General features: G+C 42.3%; 1 protein-coding gene across 7 annotated transcripts in view; it reads right to left on the bottom strand.

Moving 5' to 3' along the window:
- The window catches only part of UNC13B (unc-13 homolog B), a 214,608-nt gene extending 195,821 nt beyond the window's left edge, over positions 1 to 18,787 (bottom strand). For 4 of the 7 annotated variants that reach the window (XM_035309461.1, XM_035309464.1, XM_035309465.1 and 1 more), the window contains exon 1: positions 18,577 to 18,786. In XM_035309461.1, coding sequence (XP_035165352.1) covers positions 18,577 to 18,598 — 22 coding nt within the window. In that variant the 5' untranslated portion in view covers positions 18,599 to 18,786. Of the gene's footprint in view, positions 1 to 18,576 lie in introns of all 7 variants that reach the window. The other 3 variants (XM_035309466.1, XM_035309467.1, XM_035309460.1) reach the window with 2 other exon arrangements.
- Positions 18,788 to 21,824: the final 3,037 nt, after the last annotated feature.

Below are 21,824 nucleotides of genomic sequence, written 5' to 3'. Positions count from 1 at the left end.
TTGTTGTTTTATTTCTTTTTTGGTTGGTTGGTTGTTTTTTAAATAAAACTCAACTCTCGTTAGCAAAAGAAGCCTTCGTTTAACAGGCCCTATGTCTCTAAAAGATGTCACGCAACAGAAGGGGTGGCAATTCAATTTCCTTTCTACAATACTTTAAATGCAGAATACAGTTAATGTATGTAGGCCTCTGAACACTTTAAATGACAAAATTGATTCAGACAGTTGGAGAGACATCTGGATCTCATTTACAGGTTAATCTGTTACCAGATTTGATTTGACACACTGACTTAACATCACACAGGTTTGCATGCTCCTGAACTGAAGAGCGTCACAGGCATTCGTGCTTGTTGCTTAGCTCAAGAACTCACCCACCTGAAATATTCCTTGAACTACTTCAACAGCAGAAATTCACAGGTCAAGGAAATGCTATCATGTAGTTTGCACACCCCTGCAGAAACATTGAAGGCAGGTCTAGAAACTTTTCAAAGAGCAGCAATTAAAAGGAAAATTATAAACAGTGCTACAGAGTATGTGCTGAGGGAATTGGGGATGAAGAGTTTTTTTAGAACAAAAATCAAACCTGTATCTCACAAAAACTAAAAAAAAAAAAACACCTTAAATCAAAATCACCTTACTAGAAGGATAAGGGACAAGAAGAATAAAAGAAACTAGGTATGCCACTCGGAGAAAGCTACTGTGGCAGGGAACAAAACACAAGAAGAAAAGTAAAAGGTTTGCAACTGGTTCTTTCCCTGAAGGGATAGCAAACATCAGACTTCCAGGATCCTGACACCAGCACCTCTCAGCAAATCTGTATTGAGCAGCAAGGTCTTGCTGTTATTTCTTGTTTTGAAAACAAAATTTTAAATAGAGCAGTTAGTACTGGATAGGTTCACAGAGAGGAAGGGAGGATACTCATAAAACTGCAGATCCCAAGACCCCGAACTCCCCTCGTCTCTGAACTTACAGAACGATATGGTGATTTTACTAAATGGTGATTTTACTAAAAAGCTGGCACAGAACAGGATCCACATTGGCAAAACACAACCAACATACCGTGACCATTAAGGACAAAGGCTGTACTGCAAAAGGAATGTGTTTTTAAAATGTGCTCACCATTTTTCAAAAAAACCCTTCAGGAGATCTTATCAATAAAATGCTTTAAAACACTGACAAACTATTTTGCAATCCACAGCTCGCATCATTTATACAGTGAGCATTAGCGCTTGTAGCTTCCTTACTGCAAAGCAGAAGCTTTATTAAGTTTACTTACAGCTGATCCCAGAAAGAGCTTCCTGAAAGTCAGTAGGAAGCATTCAACTGATTTCAGATAAGCAGCAGCTGAAATAAGCTTGACAACATTGTTCCTTCTGTCCGGGTAAAAAGAGAATATTCATGAACCATACAGCCAGAAAAGCTGGAAACAGATGCTGGGAAGCAGTAAAGAAAGTAGGAACATGCAATCCTTGAACTTTACAACCCCCTGTAACAGATTAGCACTGCTAGTGAATCCAAAGCACCAACAGCCCATAAAATGTTTTCCAGTTTTTACATAAAATAAAGTTGGAAACAGAAGAAGTGCAGAAGCCTCCAATTCTAGGGAGCTTGTGTGGCTAAATGGTGTGCAGGAGAAAGAAAGGAGGTGGAAGCTTAAGGGGAGGAGCTGGTCGCAGTGTGCTGGAGTTCCCAAAGCCGGGTGAGATGCAGCACTGCAGAAGCTCTTCCCAGGCATAGGGTTATCTATCCCCCTTTCTATCTATCTTAACTATCTATCTATCACCCCACAGTCCACCTGGCAGATGGTCAGTCTCAGGAGACTTCCCCAGCCAACACAAAGCAGATCAACCACCTGAGCCTCACATCACCTTTCAGGTAAGGAGCAGAAATCATAAGCCATCTTCTGCCAGCTTTGGGACATGCCGCAACAACAGCTTCCCAGCACCCAGACAAAAATCTTCCCTCTAGCAATGCATCTAATTACCCGTCCTCCAAGGCTGTGCAGAAACTATTAGCTGCAACCCTCAGGAGCCCCACAGCCTGTGACAGACACGGTGCCTCAAAGACACGCCAAGTCAAAATGCTCCAGAGAGCCCTTTACCTCATTACTCACCTCTTCAACTTCTCTGACAATAATCATGATCTCAATGCAAGCTGACAAGTTAATTCTGGCAAGACAGGAGCCAGTATACTGAGATGTTTATTTAGAATTGTGCTTTACTACTGCTAACAGCCCCACAAAATCTGAAGAGTGAAGTCCCTTATTACTACCACCACGGTTTCTCTGGGGTAGATGCACATACAAGCCATCTAATCCCTCCTAGCTATGGCCAGACCCGGCACAGGCAGGCGAGCATCACCTCAGACCATTCGGATCATTTTATCCTTTTAATCATTTTTCTCCTTGAGAAGTGGGAAAACACACGCTGAAATTCTGTTATGCTGTGATTAACAAACCAAGAGGTGATGCCTCTGTACAAAGTTTACTAGGGGAAGAGGGGGAGAAGTAGAAGATGGTGATGGAGAAATGTATTTGATCCTATTTGTGCAACAAAACTCCGTTTAAACAAGAAGGAAAACTCCTTCTAAACAAGAAGGCAACAGAGATTGTAGCCAACCTCCTGACTCTGGAGGAGAGCTCCACCTATATGCACTTAACATCCAAACACGGAAACCAGCTGATAAAAAGCACAGCTCGGAGAAACCCTCTAACATGTACTTCTTCCCTTCTTGGCTGACCAACGCAGACATGTTGCTGAAGACTCCCTGAAGTTTCTGCTCAGCAGCTGCTTTGAACTGAGCAGTGAGGACAGGAACAAAATCTCTTATTCAAATCATGGAGATTATGGAGAGGTTAATCCTCCTGACGCTGGCAACACGGACAGCTCTGTCAGGTGACCTGGTTCCCCAACCAGGAGGTGAACTAAACAGCAATCCAAGCTGCCTCATCTCTCCAATATCCTCTTGTAGCCTTCACTTTATTGGTTAAAAAAAAAAAAAGACAACCAGCTTGGATACAAAATACTGGAATGAGTTATTGTGTGTGTGTCTTTCTCTCAGATTTATTCTGTTAGATTGTGCGTCAGTCCATTTTGTTAAAGGAGTTCCCTGCAGGTTGCAGGTTTCTCTTTTCACAGTTTAATGACCAAAAGAGCATCCCTACTCCTGAATCGGTGCCTGATTAGGAGAAGAAAAAAATATAAAATCTTTCAGAATTTGCAGATGCAGAAGGTAAATACTACTGGGCAGAGAAGAAAGGGGGCTTCTAATTTCAGTGACATAAATTACCCTTCTTTCAAGCTCTGTGAGGATGAGAAATGCATTACTTTAAGTAAGTGGAAATGCCTTAATTGATACCATGAACAAAACCTGCACCATTTAATTTCACAGAAGACAGACTTAAATCCATATATGCCTATAGCTGTCAATGACTAAGGAAATATGTATAATGTAAGCTGTACCCTAACACCAGAAGGCAGGAAGACAGACAACATATTGTCTGCTGGAAGACACTCTGAGCTGGTGAACTGACTTGGCTGACAAACCAACAGTTCAACTAGTTTACAAGAAAAGCTTGCATGTTAAAAAAAAAAAAAAAAAGAGAGAGAAAAACTTAAACCTAACTCGGAAGTGAGTTCCTTCAGCATTTTTATTTTATTTGAAGATGAAATCTACCTCTTTACAATTAATTTATTCCAGGACACGAGGCACACGCAGCAGCTCAGGCATAGTAAGCTGTCTCTGGTACCAAACAAAGAAGAAAGAGCAGGATTTACAGATAAAAATAAAACAACTTGAATGTATTTCTCTCTCTTTAGTAAACAAAAACACTGAAGTCATCTCTCTAGTCCCCTGAATGACTAAGGCTTCTACGCTCCCCAGGCAGGTTTAGGTCCAACATGAAGCACCCTGGAGCAAAAGCTGCTGGCTAACCACACCAGAAGTGATTGCCATCTAATCACAGCCTCCATATCTTCAAGTAGTTTCACTGAAGTTACAGGATGGCAAGCAAGCAAGCAACTGAATGAACACGGCTACTCATCAAGCTCACCTGAGCACAGGTTTGCCCAGAGAGGGACTGAGCTAAACAAATCTCATTGTTCAGCTTCAGAAGTTTAACATACCTTCCAAAAGAGAAACTCAAAAATAAAGCAATAGCATATTTGTGGTGGATTCAATAATATATATATATATATACATATATATGTATATATATATATATATGTATGTATATATATATACATATATATATATATGTATGTATATATACATCCACACACCCCACCGTACTACAGCAAGAGATAAGCTCCCAGGAAAGACAGCAACTGCGATTTCCTGCACCAAATAATGGAGCAGAATTGGTCTATTTTGAAAAATAGTTTTAATGAAAATGTTAACTTCATGTTACTTAAATATTTAATTGATTTGGTTTACAAACCAGAGACAACCATAACATCTAGGAGACAAAACAAAGCTGACAGCAAGTGCTGAGGAAAAGTAAAAGAAATACTTAGGATATCAGCTATGGTATAATTGAATGAGATTCCCACACAAGAACTGGGGATCTAACAGAACACTGCTTGCAGATGAATTCTTTGGAAGCCTGACTTTACCCTTGGCATTGACCATTAGACTGGCACCAACTTTCAGGACTTCTTTTGTTTTGCTTAAGGTCTTCAGATGCTGATCACTTATGATATTCCCTAGAAGGAAGGTGAAAAGAATATTTCAAGTTAAGGTTGTAAAGGCAGAATGTGTTTTCCAAAATGCAACTACAGGCTGATACCCAAGCACCATTTAGGAACAGCAGCTGACTGCTCCCCACAGCAGTACTGGTATCTGAAGGAGCTGTGTCTCCTGAACACATTAGCACTCACCTGCAATATTTTTGTTTTGACACAAGCAGGTACACAGAACTGAATCACAACCAGGCGTTACTATTGACAAGGATTACACCCAAGACAGTTCTGAAACCCATGTGCTTGCTTGTATTTCAGCCTCCATAAAAATTACACTGAAATTCCATCAGGGTAAATACCATTAGTATCAAAATTGTTAACTAACATAGACAGCCTTCGGTAACAATTTAGCATGAGCAAGTTTCCCCACTTGCTGTTTGGTTTCTTCTTATTAAAATGTATAATCAAGCAAATTGCTACATCAAAACTTTACCTTAATGTACATTGTTTATAATGAGCAGTTGTCAGAGCAGGAATTCACACCCCAGTGAAGTTAGTGCTGTGAGCATCTGTACTGGGTCTGGCTGGGATGGTAACTTTCCCTGCAGCAGCCCATACAGTGCTGCGCTCTGCACTTGTAGCTAGAACAGCAGTGGGATCACACCGGTGTTGTGTCTGCTGCTGAGCAGTGCTGGCAGAGCATCAGGACTCTCTCTGACCCTCCTAGGGGGTGGGCAAAAAAGTGAGAAAGAAACATCACCAGGGCAGCTGACCTAAACCAACCAAAGGGATATTCCATACCATATGATGTCACACTCAGCAATAAAAGGTGGAAAAAGGAAGAAGAGGGGAGGGGTGGGCTCTCGTGAATACGTCTGTCCTCCTCCCGAACACCGGCTATGTGCATTGAGGCCCTGCTTCAAGGACGTGGTCAAGCATCACTCATTTGTGGGAAGTAGAGTACTTTCTTTCCTCTGCACTTCCACATAGCCTTTACTTGTTTTGTTTAGTTATTCCCTTTCCCCCTCCCTCTTCCCCTTTCCCTTTTTTCCCTTTAGTTGAATTGTTTAATTAATAATAATATTTCCTTAATAATAATATATATATATATAATAATATATATATATATATATTTTTCTTTCTCTTTAATTAAATCATCCTTATCTCAACCCGTGAGTTGTTCTTTCCTTTACTTCTTCCCCTCCTCATCTGAGGAGGGGGAGTGAGAGAACGGTTGTGGTGTTCAACTGCCTAGCACGGTAAAACCACCACAGCAACACAGCACTGGAAGGGCTCTTTGTGGTCACAACCTCTAGCTTCCATTCTCACTAAGTCCTGTACCCTAATTTCCAGCCTAGGCTGGAAATGACACACTTATGCCTACCATACCTTATGCCAATGTTATCCTCCAACTTCAGTGGCTTTTCCTACCCTGTGCTTCATTTCCTGTAGTTATTTCTGAACAGAAGTCATAGATCCCACCAATGCCCACTTATCAGGTGGAAGAAGCCACAGCCTCCTGGTCTTCTCACTGGAAAGACTGAAAGGAAAGGAGAGACAGCCAAATTTACTTCCACCCTCCCCATTAAGTCCTACCTGAGCTTGTCCATCCCAAACAGGCTCATCCTGTGTAGGCTGCTGCATTCACAGACAACTTACCCATGCCTTTGTCCTTCCCCCGTACCAGGAATACTTTCCCCAGCACGCACTGCTCCACCTTTTCCTCTTCCCACAATTTTCCCATACTGGTTGACAACATGGTGCAGTCACGAGGACTCCTCTTCTTTCATGAAGTTCCTTGTTTTTCAGAAATTCCTGTCATTTGCCTTTACACGTGTAACTCTTCTACTTAATACCAGCTCAGGGTCATTTAATTCTTCATGCATTATATTTCTCTACTTCCAAATTAATTATGGCATTAGGACTTGCCTTAAAAACAAGTTTGACACACACATTCCTACTTTTCTTGCCATAACACAAGCGGAAGACATCTATCTGCTTTTCCCACCAGTTTTTCGATGTTAGTAGCTTCTGCTACAGCCAGTTCCTTACCCACCTTACGTTTCTTCTGCCTGTTCCAACTTTCTTCAAGTAGAAACATCTGCTGTGGTGATTGGCAAGATGCATGTTTTCATACAGAGGCAAGAGGTTAGCCCAGCACAGTCTGCCTCTCGAAAAATCTACACCACATTTATAAAAATTACCTTCCACACCACTTCCATCTCTCTATAAAGCTTTTATTACTCTCACTTTAAACTTGATTTTAAACCTCATGTTATCACAGTCTCCTCTGCTTTTGAGGTCAAGATGCACATATCACCCACACTTCTCCCCTACCTCCTTATCTTTCTGCCAACACGCAGAAACCAACTATCTCCTTCTCCAATTAGGTGATGCCACTGCTGGCTTACAGCAGTAAGCATCCACTACCAGATTTTAGATTTAATGTGTTGCATGTTACCACTCTGGGCTAGAGCTTACCTGGCTTATATTAATTAAGGTGTAGATTTTCTCCCACCCTATACACCTGTGTATTGTTTTCAGCCCTCTTGTTTTCAGCCCTCACAAGAAACAACAACTGCAGCTCAGGGATCACACCCAGCTCATCTTTACACCCTGTCCCTATGCAGTGTGGTCTGATTCCTTCCTCTGTGATATGGGTTGTTTCTCCTTTTCGTGTGACCAAAGCACCTGCTGTTACCTGGTTTAACATCCTTTGCAAGAGGGTCACCTCTTCTGCCGAGTTGGAAACCCCTGCCTTATCCCTGCACTTCCCAATCTTCAAGACACACCTTCCTTTCAGATTTTTTTGCCCACACCTCACATAGGTTGAGTGTTTGCTCACTGAATCCTGACACATTGATCAGGTCAATCATCAGCTCTGGGGTCATTTCCTAGGAGGAGCCTTTCCTTATTATGTGAGATGTTAATATTTGCCCCTGCAGCTTCACAGACTTCCATGTCTTCCTCCATACCCAAGGTCCTGCCTTCACCAAAAAGCTTCTGTATACTTTTCGCAGGTGCTGTTCTACAGGTTGAGCTGTTCAATTTCACCTAGGTTAAGCTGTGGTCACTCAGACCATATTCTCTTCCCTTTCCAACATCTCTTCAGCATCCTTTGTGCGTCTTAAAGCCACCACTACGGTTGCATTGGTCCTAGGGCCACAGTCACCATGCGATGATGAAACTGCCAGGTAACACAGCACTGTACCCAGCTGTGACCAACAGCACTCCTCTGCTGCGGGGAGTTAGCCTGACACACTGACAATGCCCAGAAACACTTCTCTCGAACCACATTACAAGACTTCTACCCACATTTAAATCCTGGACTATGCAGATCTCTTAGTGTTACCACAGCAAAGTCTCTTATCAGCTCTTCCCAAACTAATTTCAGCCCAGCTGGTTCCCTTTTATCCACCCTAATGCTGCTTTACAATTCTGCATCCCTAACGCGGCAGAATATTGCCAGTCACCTTTGTTGCTCTCTTGCCAGAGCAGGGCATCCCCTCCAACATCTCCATTCCCATCACAACCCCTGCTGACCCTGCTGCAGCTGCTTCAAGTCCTACACCAACAGCCCTATCATCACCATTTCATTCACAAGCTTTCTACCATGCTGTTTGGGAAACAGATTTAAAAAAAAAAAAAAAACTACTAACAAAATACATTCCGCTGTCTACTTCCTATAACTTTATACACCACTTGTTAGAGTCATGCAATCCCTAATTCATCTCCAGCGCCAGCTCTTTCCTGCTGCTGAGAAAAACTGAAATGCAAACCCCAGAAAGCATGCACAGGGTTAACTCCGGTGTATTCACACTCCAGTCACGTGCAGCTCTGCTCCAATAAAGCCTGAACACATTTCTAGATCTTTGACTGAAGTGTCCGACCCTTACAGAACGGTAACTACAAACTCAAATTCACAACAGGTTTGTTGCTAGCCTCCCACTAAACCACACTCTTCCCACCTAGCCAAAGCGTAACAAAACACTGATTTAACATGCCAGCCCGGCAGGTTGCAGAACGTCTTGATCTCCTTTCAACCACCAAAAAAATATATGTAAGTGTTTCTTATTACAGTCAGATCATCCATAAAACAGCCAAGAACCTCCACTTAAGTAACAGGCGATACCAAACTCCCTTTTTCCCCAGTCCCAAAGGACTGGCAGGGTGGGAGATCAACATTTCCTAACAGTTTCTCCAGCCTAAGCAAAGGCACACCTGCTGCTGTGATGCTGAGCTGCACAACCAGTTCAGGTTAAAAAGCATAAATTTGTTGTGTATGATGATAATCAACTTCATTGCCTAGCACTGCCACAAATCCTTCGTCAATTTTAATTCAGAATCTGATCTTTTTCTAAAAGACTCAAGGTTGTTATGCTAAAAAAATACGATGTCCTACAGAGGGTCATATTAGATTACTACAACAATCCATTCTGGCCTTATAACTATAGAGTTTCTAAGCAGTTAATCTCCTCAAAAAAACTGCTATTAAAATGGAGCATATGCAGACTTCACTCACTTAATTTGATATGAGAAAATCTAATAAAATTTTGCACACGCAGCAAGTTATACCAGGTAGGAAAGGCTGAAACAACATTACTGTCTCACATCCACTTCCCCTCCCCACCAACTGCTATTCGCATTATGTGCCACATCCACGTTTCCATACTGCGAGTTTCAGCTCAAATCAGGATTGTAAGTCTGGGGCATGTGTGAACTAAAAAATAGGAAGAATTTATTTTAAAATCACAATAACTTATTAGTCTATGAAATATCATTAATATGAAATATCATTAATTCCCACCTCCAAAAACAAAGGCAGCCTCAGCTTTCTAGTGATTGCCCTCAAGCTCTTAAGAAATATCACATGCAAGGCACCTTTCTAAGAGGCCAAGCAACCTCCTGAAGAATGCCACCCACTTGCTTATAAAGAAAGCATGATGAAAACAGCTCAAAAGATTGGGAGGGTGAACAGAATAGGAATGACACACAATTTTCTAAAACGTGCGTAGCTCATAATGCAGCAGTCAAATTCCCTCCTCACCCAAAGCTGATAAGCTACCTTGGCATCATCTCAATTAGTGCACAGTACTGCTGGCATGATGGAAAAAACTGTACTTAAAGGTTTCCAAGATAACAGCTTACAGATCCCCAGTGCACCTGCAGCCGTGACACCCCACAGGGACTCCAGTTGCAAAGGACTGTGGCTATTGCAGCAGAAGACCATGTGATGGCTAAATGTGACTCAACACAGGCACTGGAAGTCAGGAGGCCCTGGGTATTTCCTGAAAACAAGTTCTGGGGTTTGTGAAATCCCTCAGGAAAAGCAGGTGTTCATAAAGGATTTCCTTCTAGATATTTAAATGACTCCAAATTCATTTACATTTTATTTGAATTCCTTGGAAACTGGAAGTTGGCCAAGCAGAAAATTTCAGTTTATATTATGGCTTAAATGAAATTTGTCCCACAGCTTCTTCAGATAGACCCTTTCCATCTCTACCTGACCATACAGAACTGTTCTGAAGCATCTTTAAAAAAAATACTTTTCAGCAATTAAAAAAAAATATTTGAAAGAGATGAGTTTGCATAGCAGTCTTTGAATAATCTGGTCAAGGATTTGCTGAAAAAAAAAAAATGCCTTAAAGAAACCTTGGAACACTCAGGATGCCAACATTCAGCGCAGAGCAGAATAAAGCACACAGCTCTCCATCACTGAAGTTTACAACGCTGTATGGCCTTGATCAGGTACCCAGTGGCACAAAAAGATATGAAAAATGCCCACAGTGAAAAACTACCACTGTGCTGGCAAAATGTTTTAAAGGAACAAAGGGTTTAATGGGCTTAGCTCCAGACCCAACCACCTTTCCTCAGCAGAAGCCAAGAAAGATGGCACCAGGTTGGCTGTATGCTGCAGACTTATCTGGACAGAGGAGTGATCCAAGATATTCTTTACTGTATAACTTCTCCCTTTTAATTATTACTTCTTTTAATTATGCACCTTAAACTGAATAGTATTACACCACTGAGAAAATAAGCACAGAGTGAGCCAATACTCAGAAATGCAATTCAGCAATTATTTTGTATCGATAAATTAATTCCACGGTGGAAATGCTGGAGTTTCCTTAGAAGAGCATTTGGCTGTAAAGAATTAAGAGGGTTAAGTCACAGGAGCTTTAAGTAATAAGGTTAAAACCAGTATTCCTTAAAGGGACACAGCCAGGGCTGGAAGCCAAACTTCTTTTAAAACTCAGCAACAGTTTTAGGCTAGAGATTATCTCAAGGAAGACACCTTCTCTTATCCCTCATCAGACATTCCCTTCTAGTTCAATTCACTTTCCATTCATAAGGGATGTTTGGGTGCAAGGAAGAAGATGAGGGGCCTGAAGCCTGCACAAAGTTGTTTGAAGATCATGCCACGTTTCTGTTTCTAAATGACCCTTTTCCAAGATTACAGGCAGGCAAAAAGGGAGCAAAATCAGGGGTGTGTTTTTAATGCTTAACACAGCTTTTAACCCATGGAACCATGCCCAGAAATGATAAAACCTCTACAAATTTTAAGTCTGGACACTGAAAGTATATCCTGCAAACAAAGGGGGGCGGCCGCCCCCCCCAGTAATATCTACCTGACAACATCTCAGTTTAATATAGAATCATATAATCATAAAGATTGGAAAAGACCTCCAAGATCATCTGGTCCAATCATCACCCTACTACTGAAGTCATCCACTAACCATGTCTCTAAGCACCAGGTCCAACCTTTCCTTAAACACCCTCAGTACAGGATTTCAGTAAGGTGAAGGTCTCTGAATGTAGGCTGCCACATTGAATGTAGGTACCCAACTCCCTTACAATTCTTTCCAAATCTTCCTCCAACTCACCTGACAAAAGGAAGAACCTACGAACATTCAAGAGCATCACGCTAGAGGGACCTTGAGCTGAGTCACAGCCATCAGCTGATAGCATTTATTTTCATTTTTAAGATACCCTCACCTACTTGTCAGAGACACAGCAAACCTGCCAGCACCATCTTCTGTTTCCTCACCGCCTTCCATAACAGCAGGGTATGAGTTCATGTAATAACGTGGTGCTTATGAAGTTCAGCCAACTTTCTTTCAAAAATAATTCTTCAGCTGTGGACTCTCTTCCTCTAACCTGACCCCATATCCATAGCAGGTCCCTTGCACTCCACACTGCACAAGAAGGGAAAGATCACTAACATCAACAGGTATTCACTATATTACTTAAAAGCGTGATAATTCAATTGAAACTCAAAGCTAATGATTGGAAAAATAAGGAGTCTGTGTTGAAAGCCTGAGTGAAGAAGGTAGACATCTCAGCTTTTTGTGATGCACTGAGTAAACCTCGAGTTATCTTTTCATTGAACAACCAAACATAGTTTGGAGGGTGTTTAATTATTTTTTTTTTAAATCTGGATTAAAATTGAAGCTTTCTTTCTATCTCAACTAGAAACACAGACTCTCAGGAAAACACGTTACAAGCAAGGTGCTTGGTATGGTAGTATTTAACTGAAATGTGAACTCACAGAAGACTGTATTAGTCAAATAAAACTGGTCAAGCTGAGAAATACTGGGGAGCTCTTACGCCTACTGGCAATTCCACAGTTCTTTTAAAACTTGTAGATAGCGTTCCAACTAAAAGCACGAAGCAGGAGAACTACTTTGGATCCCTATTACATTTACTTTTGCAGAACAACAGTTTCAAAATTGCCTACAGTAGTTGTGATCAAATCAAATACCTAGCAATGTACAAGAGACATTTCAGAAATTCACAAAGCTGAGCATAGTTTTGAGTTATTTCATTGAGAAAAAATAAAGTTGAACAGCAACAGTGACATCAGTTGCAGAAAGCATTTATGAAGAGTTTACTCCTTGAGCAAGTACAGTTCTAGTCTACCCCACTCCAAAAGCAGCAGATACAAACCACTGCACAACATACAAGAAATAAACAGTTATCAATACATGTTAATTGATCCTAGGTGTAAGGGGAGATGAGATAAATACAACAAAAAATATTTAATCATCTTAGAGGACAAAAAGAAACACAAGTATATTGCCATCCTAACTCAGCCACTGATTTATTTGCCAAGCACACAATAAACATTTGCTCCATGCTTGGGGAGAGACAAGGCACCTGTGTGACCAGGTACTTTGCAGTCCACCAGTAAGTGAAGACAAAATCCAAGATGTAAATAATAAAAATCAGGAAGTCTAGACATCTGTAGAAACCTGGAGCCCAGTGACATTTGCTTTAAATACATGCAGAAAGATTAGAAGAGACCCTAAGGAGACCAAAGTGCCACACTCCAGGTGATGCTCAGCATGCTCACAGGAGTACCTGCAGATCACTGAACACACCAGGCAAATGTCTGTAAAAAACTAATACAGCAATCAGTGTTTAAGGAGGTAAAGTTCTGAAGAAATTACTACTGATAAAGCAGTGAAAGCAAGTGGCTTCCACACACTTTAATACTAAGAAAATGTCAGGTACTAATAGGTTTTAATCTACCAAAAAGAGAGTGAGCGGAGTCCAAACAGATCCTCACAGCAGCTCCTGATCTGTTTGCAAGACCACACAATGAAATTCCTGTATGAAAAGAGATGTGTTGTTAGACACAGCACTCGGGTTTCAGCTCTCTAGGAAGAGCGGTGAGAACAGCTTTCACTGAGTGACTGAAGTAGTTTCCAAAATATTGTGTAAAAATTGCTAACAAGGTATAGACAAAAAAAACGAGGGAGGAAAGTTTCGTAAAAGGATTGTTTGCCACCAGACACAAGCACTTCACAAGCCTCCAAGCCAAATATTTAAGGTAAGGTCCAGGATTTAAAATAAAAAAATAAAAATAAATAAAAAATAAATAAATAAGCAGTTATATTGCTTGGACTTTCCATGACACTATGTCACTATGTAAATTGTAACTAGCTCTCAACTGTTACAGTTCAAAATGAGGAACTTACAGCACTTGGATTAAATCCATCAGTATGTTGCATATTAAAACATTATGTTAAAGACAACTTTAACGCATTTGACCTGCACCAAGTGAGCAAGAAAAAAGCAGATGCCACTCAAATTCAGGAAGCACCTCTGTACATTTCCTTTATCCCGCTGAAAACCAGAGAGGATTTTCCAGCAGTTCTTAGTGACCAAGCTCTTAAAACAAGGAGTCCACACTGTTTGTTGAATTGCTGCAGTACTAGTGTCCAAAGCTGAAGGAGGGTTTGAGACAGAAAAGTGAATGAACATCTGTGCATCACAAGCCAAATGCAGTCTGTAGGTTTTAACCATTCCTGCTACTTAACAACAGATGCTTGAAAGCTTTATAGTTCCCTCTCTGATTAAGCCACCAATTACACACCAGCCTTCCAAACCCCAAACTTAAGACTCAATGCAGTGAGGCTCCTTTAAGTCCTAATACACTTTATCTTAGCATTACTATCCAGAATTGTAACACCTTTTATTTTCTTCCAACCCTACATATACTGGCAATTTTGTGATTAATTGCAGATAGAGAAAATGAGTCTGTAATAGTATACTTATTCATGAAGCAATGTATTTGTATTAATACCTGCAGTTCAGCTACTGTCTTCAGAATCTAATTCTGTTCTTTTCCATTTTAATCTACACAAAAGCAGGTAGGGTGTTGTCCTTGTTTTTTTCAGTTCTGCAACCATTTTCAGAAAGCAGTTGCAACACAGCAGTACCATCACCCCCTTGCTACGAGTACTACTTACAAGAGAGTCCTTCACCACTGAGAGGCAAGAGCTGGAGGCACTGCATTCAGCCTCACAGAGAACACAGAGGTGAGTTGAGGCTGTTGTATTGAGAAAAAAAAATGTAAATACAAAGAAAAAGCCCTCGTGCTTGATTACTGGCCTTCTAGTTATGGATTTTTCTAAATATTCAACAAGGTGGACATGCTTTTATTTCTAGTGTCAATAACACCCATTTCCATCTTCCCTGTTTGCTTCTTTCTCTTGTATGTCAGAGTTTAATCAGGTGGGCAGGTACTGGAACCCCACTTTTGCTGGCAACCCAAGAAAGCACTGTTAAGTTCCCTGAGTTCCACTCCAGCTATTCTGACAAGCCAAAAAAAGTCACCAGATAATCAAGCTTTGCAGCTCTTCAGAGCATCAGCAACATAAGCAACATGCAATGAAAAGAAAGTCCGTAGCCTCTAGGTGTTATCATCTCCCATGGCAGTCAATAACTTAGAATTTCAGAGAGCAAGACCAGAACAGATCTCCTAACTCCATGTCTCACATACCTCAGACAGCTACGTCTCACACAGATACTGCAGACCAGACCCCAAGACAAAAGCACCGTGCCCTCATGGGACTTAGCCACACACCATGTGCAGGGATGACAAAAGCTCCCCTGTGCCATTGTCCCCAGAACAGCAAAGTAAAGCATTTCAGATACTGATACAGTGAACAGGATAGGTGATATATGAGACAAAGAAAGACAATTTTTATTACTATTATCAGATGGAGAAGGTAGGTCCAGAAGCTGGGGAGACAAAGGAACTGAAGACACAGCATAAGCTGCTATAAAAAAGGAAGGAAGACTAGAAGTGAGCCATCACTGGGTTTGATAAGAAGCTATACCATTATCTTGAGATGCCAAGAGCTGGTGGCAAAGTAAAATGTAATAGAAGTGAACAGGTGAAAGGGTGTGAAGTGCATCTTTGGACAATGATGCAAACGGAGCAAAGGAACCGATGACAACACACTGGTGACCAGGTGATCCACCCTCGGTGGGGTCCTCGCTTGGTACGCCCCTTGCAAGCTGTGCTGAGACAGCAGCTACTTCTGCCTGTAAGCTGGTAGACAGGAAAGATCAGAAGAAATTGAATGAAGTTAAGATCCAAGGTAAAAATCAAGACTTCCAAAAAAAAAAGAAAGTTAACAACATAAGACTGATGTGAAAAACTAGACTGCTTCCCTGGGACTACTTTTATTTAATGCATTCTATTTTCACAAACACAACCCTAAATGCAAACTAATAAAGCGAACTGTGCCAAGAGAAGATTATGAGACATAATCCAGACACAGCTGCTCTGAACTGGAGGATATGCAATCTCTTTTGCACTTAAGCGGTAGAATCAAAATATGAAGAAGTCTCCTCTAAAGGCCTCAGTCGTGTAAAATTCAGCACTTGTTTTCTCCTTCTCTTACACCCTCTGCATCTTTCAAGATTCCTCCTCCACAAGAGTCCCTTAGATCGCTCCTACAGCCACTTCCCTCATCCTCCAAACACTTTCAGGTGAGCCCAGACTCAGACTTCTGCTGAGTTTAGATTTCCTGCCAGGTACTTCTACAACAGGCATGGCACAAAGCTTCTGAAAAAAACACCCGATCTCTGAGAAGAAAAAGAAATGCACCTCTAAAAAATGAGATCAAGCCACAAATGTCAGCTGCTCTTTGGGGAGCAAAAGCAGTGCTCAGATCTGTTTTGTATGCACTGTTTTAGATTATCCATTCATTAAAATATCATTAATGCACATAATTCAAGTGGAAAAAAAAATCTGTGAATTGCAACACTTTCTGGCTGCTAGGCTTCGTGTTACACTGCCACTTAGATTTTTTTCCATGTTTCACTTTTATCTGTTAAACTGCAATTCAGAGGCGATTAACAGTGTCCTAATCACCTACATTTCTTTCACAGGTTCTTGGTTGTCTTTCTTTCTTTAATCTCAGGTCTACAGCATCCAACCCCAAGTTGCTGTGCAAACTTACATGTATATCATTTTTAATGAAAAAGCAGCTTGTTATAAATAAATACATAAGCCACCAGAACTTACTGCTGCTTGCCCCAAAAGTAATTGTTTTACCTCACCTTCTGGTACTTATTTTGTTTTTCAAACTGCGCTACACCACTATAACACCATTTTATGTTTAATGGTTCATACTTGTGAGTTCTCATGAGCTCATTCTTTCAGTCATGACCATCTAAAAAAAAAACACATTTAGTAAATTGACTATATTCTGCATTCTTATAATAAAGGTGCTCTGTATCATCTAAATCACTGCCAGTATTACCTACCATCTTAGCAGAGCAGGTGGATATAAAATTTCATTTTCACAATAGTTCTCCACCACACAGTAACGAACCACTTCAAGCCTCTTCTTTACATCTTTGCACCCAGACAAAAATAAGGCAAACACAAAAGCACGTCATTCTGGACCACTGAAATGCTTTTGTCCCAAAGGCTCAATGGATCACGAAGGAATACCCTGGCAAAGCAAGACCGTCTCAGTAACTGCAACATCCAGTTCATGGTCTTTCACTCCTCTTAGCAGATGGGGTATAAATACACCTATAACACAGCTCCAAGTGGCATCAGAAACAGATTTATTTTTTTTTTCATAGGACAGCCTGAGAGCATTTTGAAGTCCCTTAGATCGCTCTAAGAAGAATGGGGAAAAAAAGTAACATGTAAACATCCCTGAGCTAAAAAGAACCAGCTTCAGATAAGACATTTTCGTAAAACTTTCCAAATTTCTAAGTCCACCAGAGATGCTCAGTGTGCTTTAGAGATTACAGAGAACATTTTTAAGATAAGCTCCACACTTACACAACTCTCCTACCTCCTAAAACAGAATCTTTTTTTTTTTCTTTAAATAAAAGGGTTGAAACTTAATTAAGAAGCCCTCTCATAGAAGGACAGTGCCCTCCCCAAAACATTGCGCACTCAATATACTTTGGTATTACTCTGCTGGCATCATTTAATTAACACTATCATCAAAACACTGATTTTGATTCAAAAAGGTGATGAAATAGCTGGGTGAAGAGCTGTTATCAGACCACGGGATACGAGCAAAAGAAAAGCTGAACTAGCAGCAGCACACCAGTGTCAGTTTTTTTTTTTATCATATCTGGCAAAGGAGCTGAGAACATTAAAACAATACTTCTAAGCCGAAGGGCACGGCTGTGGGGACACCCTGCGACCAGCGTTCAGCGCAGAACACTGACAGGAGACACGTCCCAGGAGCACGAGTCCTGGCAGATGGTTCCCTTCGGGGATTTTTTTTTTAGTTTTTTTTTTTTTGGCACAAGAGAGCAAGAAACTGAGAACTGGAGATAAAGAGCAAGCGATTAGCACTATAATCCATTCTGCATGCGAAAGCACTACTTTCCAGTAACCTGTTCAGCAAGGGAACGAGGCTCGATAGCAGGAGAAGATAATTAGTAATGTACCTGAAATAATGCTGCAGGTTAGCAGCACGGACACGGAGAATAACAACGTTAAAGCTCGTGACAGCGGCCTGCTCCCTGCCAGCGCAGTTTCATTCAGCGGCAGCGTTTTGACTCGTGTACAAATGAGCCACGAAACTCAAACACGGCTCCTCCCCGCTCCGAGGTTTTGGCACCGGGCTGGACCGCCACTCTTCGGCATCGCACCTGCTGCTTCCTCGCCTTCCTCGGGGCCTCTCCGCGCCCCAAAAGCCGTCCTCGCCCTCGGCCAGACCTGGGGGGGCTCAGCCACCTGCCGAGGGCTCCACCTGAAGGTGCGAGGCTCAGCGCCGCCTTCACGGCTTCTCGACCCAACATGGGCTCAGCTGTGAGGCAACTGGGATGCCGAGAGGGATGGAAACCGTCACTTAACAACAAAACAAGAAAAGCCCCACACAGACTTGAAACCTTCCCAGTTGTGAGTGGAGTCTCAGAGTGGAAACCAACTTCGGAGGCAGGTGCTGGGGGACTTGCCTGTCCCTTTGGGGAGCTCTTTGGGGGTCCCCACGACTTCGCCCCACTCCTCTCCCCCCCGTTTGAGGCAGGACACCCCGAGGGGTGTGCGGGCTGGCCACCACCTGCGGGTGGCACCACCGGGAGCCCGGCTCGGCCACCCCGGGCACCCGCCCGCCGCCTCCCCACTCACCTCGCACGCACAGCAGCGACATGGCGGCGGCCCCCCTCCGCCGCCGCGCCTCAGCTGCGGCCCCGCCAGCCGCCCCCGGCTCTCCTCATGCCGCCCCGCAGCCGGAGGTCGGCCGGGCGACGAGGAGGAGGACGACGAGGAGGAGGAGGAACGGGGGAGGAGCGCAGGAGGAGCCGGGCCGCCGAGCCCCGCGGAGGGGGAGGCAGCGGCCGGGGCGGGGAGGGCAGGGCTGGAGCTGCCCGCAGCCATCCCGAGATGGCCGACAGGGGGCGCCGCCTCGGGCAGCACCTCAGGGCAGGGAGGGCCGAGCCTCCTCCTCACGGTGCTTTGCCTCTGTTTTTCCTTTTTTTTTTCTTTTTTTTTTTTCTTTTTTTTTTTTTTCTTTTTCAGATTGTTTTACTCCTGCGCTTCTATGAGCCTAGTTCTCGTAGTTTTATGTGATGGCCTCTAAGTCTTTTAGTGCTGCTTCATCCCACAACCCTCACACTTCATCCCAAAGTGTTAATAACCCTCATTCTGCAGTATACTTTTGGTTACAGACAACGAGGAACAAATCCTTTCTGACGTTGAAACTCAAAAGCAAAGTGTCATATAATGTGATTTCTATGCCATTAATGCTTAGAATAACCCCAAAGTCTGCAGAGGGCACAGGACAAGTCTCTTGGCTGGGTCTTTCAAAGAACCTTAACAAAATTCAGTCCTAGACAGGAGAGAACGAGTTACGTCCTGTGCAGGAGTGTGTTCTACTGCCTTTGTGTTTGCTGCACAGAAGTGTATCAGTGGTGGAGATGTGGCAAAAACACATACAGCTTCTCTGAGATAGCAAGGGGGACCCCTTCAACTTTGTTCCTGCAAACAATCAGGAAGATTGTGAGCTGCTGACAGAGATGGTCTCAGAGCACTGGGAACATTTCCTCCCCCAGCAGTGGAAGCAGCCATCGTCAGCAAGGAAACTGCAAGGGCCAGCAGCAAGGCAGGTGGTGAAGGGATCTCCTCCTGCTGTCCCAAACTGGCCTCAGTGCTGCTGAGATGTTCCACAGAAGCTCTGGTTTGCTTATTTACATGTTATTTAAGTCTGGTGGTACCAGCATCTGTGTTTTGGCTGCATATCTTCAAAGTCTGCTTAGTTGCAAGCTGAGCACAACACTGGCTTCCCAGTTATCTCCAGGGGACGTCTGAGTTCCTGCATGTCTGAGAATAGGATGCCAGAGCCTCAGCCTTTCCATATCTCCAGTACTCCTCAGCTTTCAGTGGAGTCTCAGAACTTTTTGCCAGTGAAAGGTCAGCTTGGGGGTCTCCAAGCTGTTCAGACAAATCTCCTTGTCCTTCTTCCTTTGCAGTCTTGTTGCAAAAGCTTTAGCTGCACTGGAGCTAACCTGTGCACTAGCCATGTGAGAATTTCTTCACAGATAGGGTGGTCAAGCATTGCCCAGGGAAGTGCTGGAGTCCCTCTTCCTGGAGGTATTTAAGAGACGTGTGGACATGGCACTAAGGGATGTGGTTTACGCGGTGGGTCAGGCTGATGGCTGGACTTGATGATCTTGAAGGTCTTTTCCAACCTAGATGACTCTGATTCTATCATTCTAAATCCATCATGACTGTTCTCCTTTTGCTGCTCCCCATTCCTCTGCCCGTCCTAACTTAAAGATTGAAATCTTTGGAACATGATTGTCACCTACAGCATCACACAGAACCTGATACAACAAGTCCTCATCTTCCCTACAGCTTGCAAATGCTACCATAGTACAGAAATTACCTCATCAAAAGCAGATGATGTCACACTTTTTAAAATCATAATAACATGTTATTAGTAAGCATGACAATCAAGTAAGCATCTTGTAGCTAGGAGCTTTGCTGGGCGAGATGTCATTACCAGCAATGACTATGAACACTGGAATTATCAAAGGTGTTACGAATTCCCTGTGGTTCTGATAGAAGTGTTTTGACAGTCTTTACCTGATCCAAAAAGATTGTTTGTGTAAGTACTTCAGCCAGATCCTAACTCCCAAATACAGTGGTTCCTTGTGTGTCTGTCCATCCTCCCCCACCTTTCCACTTCAGATAGGCTGGAAGAGGGACCATGCTACTGCAGAGAAACTATTGCAGGGTAGAATTACCCTCCACTAAATTAAAGTTGTTGATGAAGTGACGGTCTCCAAATGCATCTTTTTCTGTTATTTTTTCTAGCTCTTCCCCTGGACATTGTTGTCCTTAGTACAGAAATAGTTTAGTATTAAAATTCCCATGGAATATAAGGAGGGGAGGGGAAAATAAATAAATAAATAAATAAACACGACAAAACTTCCTGTACTGTCCTCAGCCTCTTAGACATGGAAGATCTTTCCAGGTCTGTTTCTATAAATCCACAAAAGGGAATAAAAAGTTCACAAATAATTATAAGCAAAGCCCTAAATTCTATTGCAGACTAGATCTAAATTCTGCAGCTCACAGTGTGGTCTACTAGCACAGGCAGTACACTTTGTCAGCCCTGTGGTTTTATTTTAATGGAGAATTTTACTGATACAAAGAGGGGAAATACGATGCAGCAAGCACACTGACACTTGAAACTATTCATCGTTCTGAACTTAGATTGAGGTACTCTGCAAATTCAGAAACGAGTCATTGCTGGCAACTCTACACCAGGATGCCTCATTTTCATTCTCTGCAGAACAAGAGTTAATTTTCTCTGGCTACTCAAGCTCCAGCCATTGGTTCAGGATCACCTGCTGTTCAATAGGAAGGTTATAAATGGGTGGTCCCTGGCTTACTGCAGCTTGCCAGCTGTTTTATGCGTGCCTATTTGTTATAGTTTCTCTGTTGAAAGAGCAATCCCATAGATGTATTTGCACACTGAGTAAAGTGTGTTTTCCTCTGCTTTTCTTGCTCTTATGCCTATTTTGAATTTAGTATTTCTACTGCTTTAGAATGGATCAAACTGAAACCTGGTGTGTAGCAAACCCACAGGGGCTTTATTTTAAATCAAAAGATTTAGATCCGTTAAATGATTTTTCTGTTATGCAACTGACAAAAAATAAAAATAAAAAATAAAAATCATCTCAGACCAGGTTTTTGAGGCTAAGCTCTAAAGATAAGGAAATAAAAATGCTTTTAATTTACCCCATGACATTTGGCAGGAACCGAGTGCTGAATATAGACTAAGCAGTGGATTGATATTCCAGTATTGGGAAACACCACACAAATTTGACTGTAAAAACAACAAGCTACTGAAGTGGTTTTCACTGTTTTTT

The sequence above is a fragment of the Oxyura jamaicensis genome, chromosome Z (assembly GCF_011077185.1).
Source record: "Oxyura jamaicensis isolate SHBP4307 breed ruddy duck chromosome Z, BPBGC_Ojam_1.0, whole genome shotgun sequence".
Lineage (NCBI taxonomy): Eukaryota > Metazoa > Chordata > Aves > Anseriformes > Anatidae > Oxyura > Oxyura jamaicensis.
Note: the sequence above shows the minus strand (reverse complement) of the source record. Positions and strands in the feature narration are given on the sequence as shown.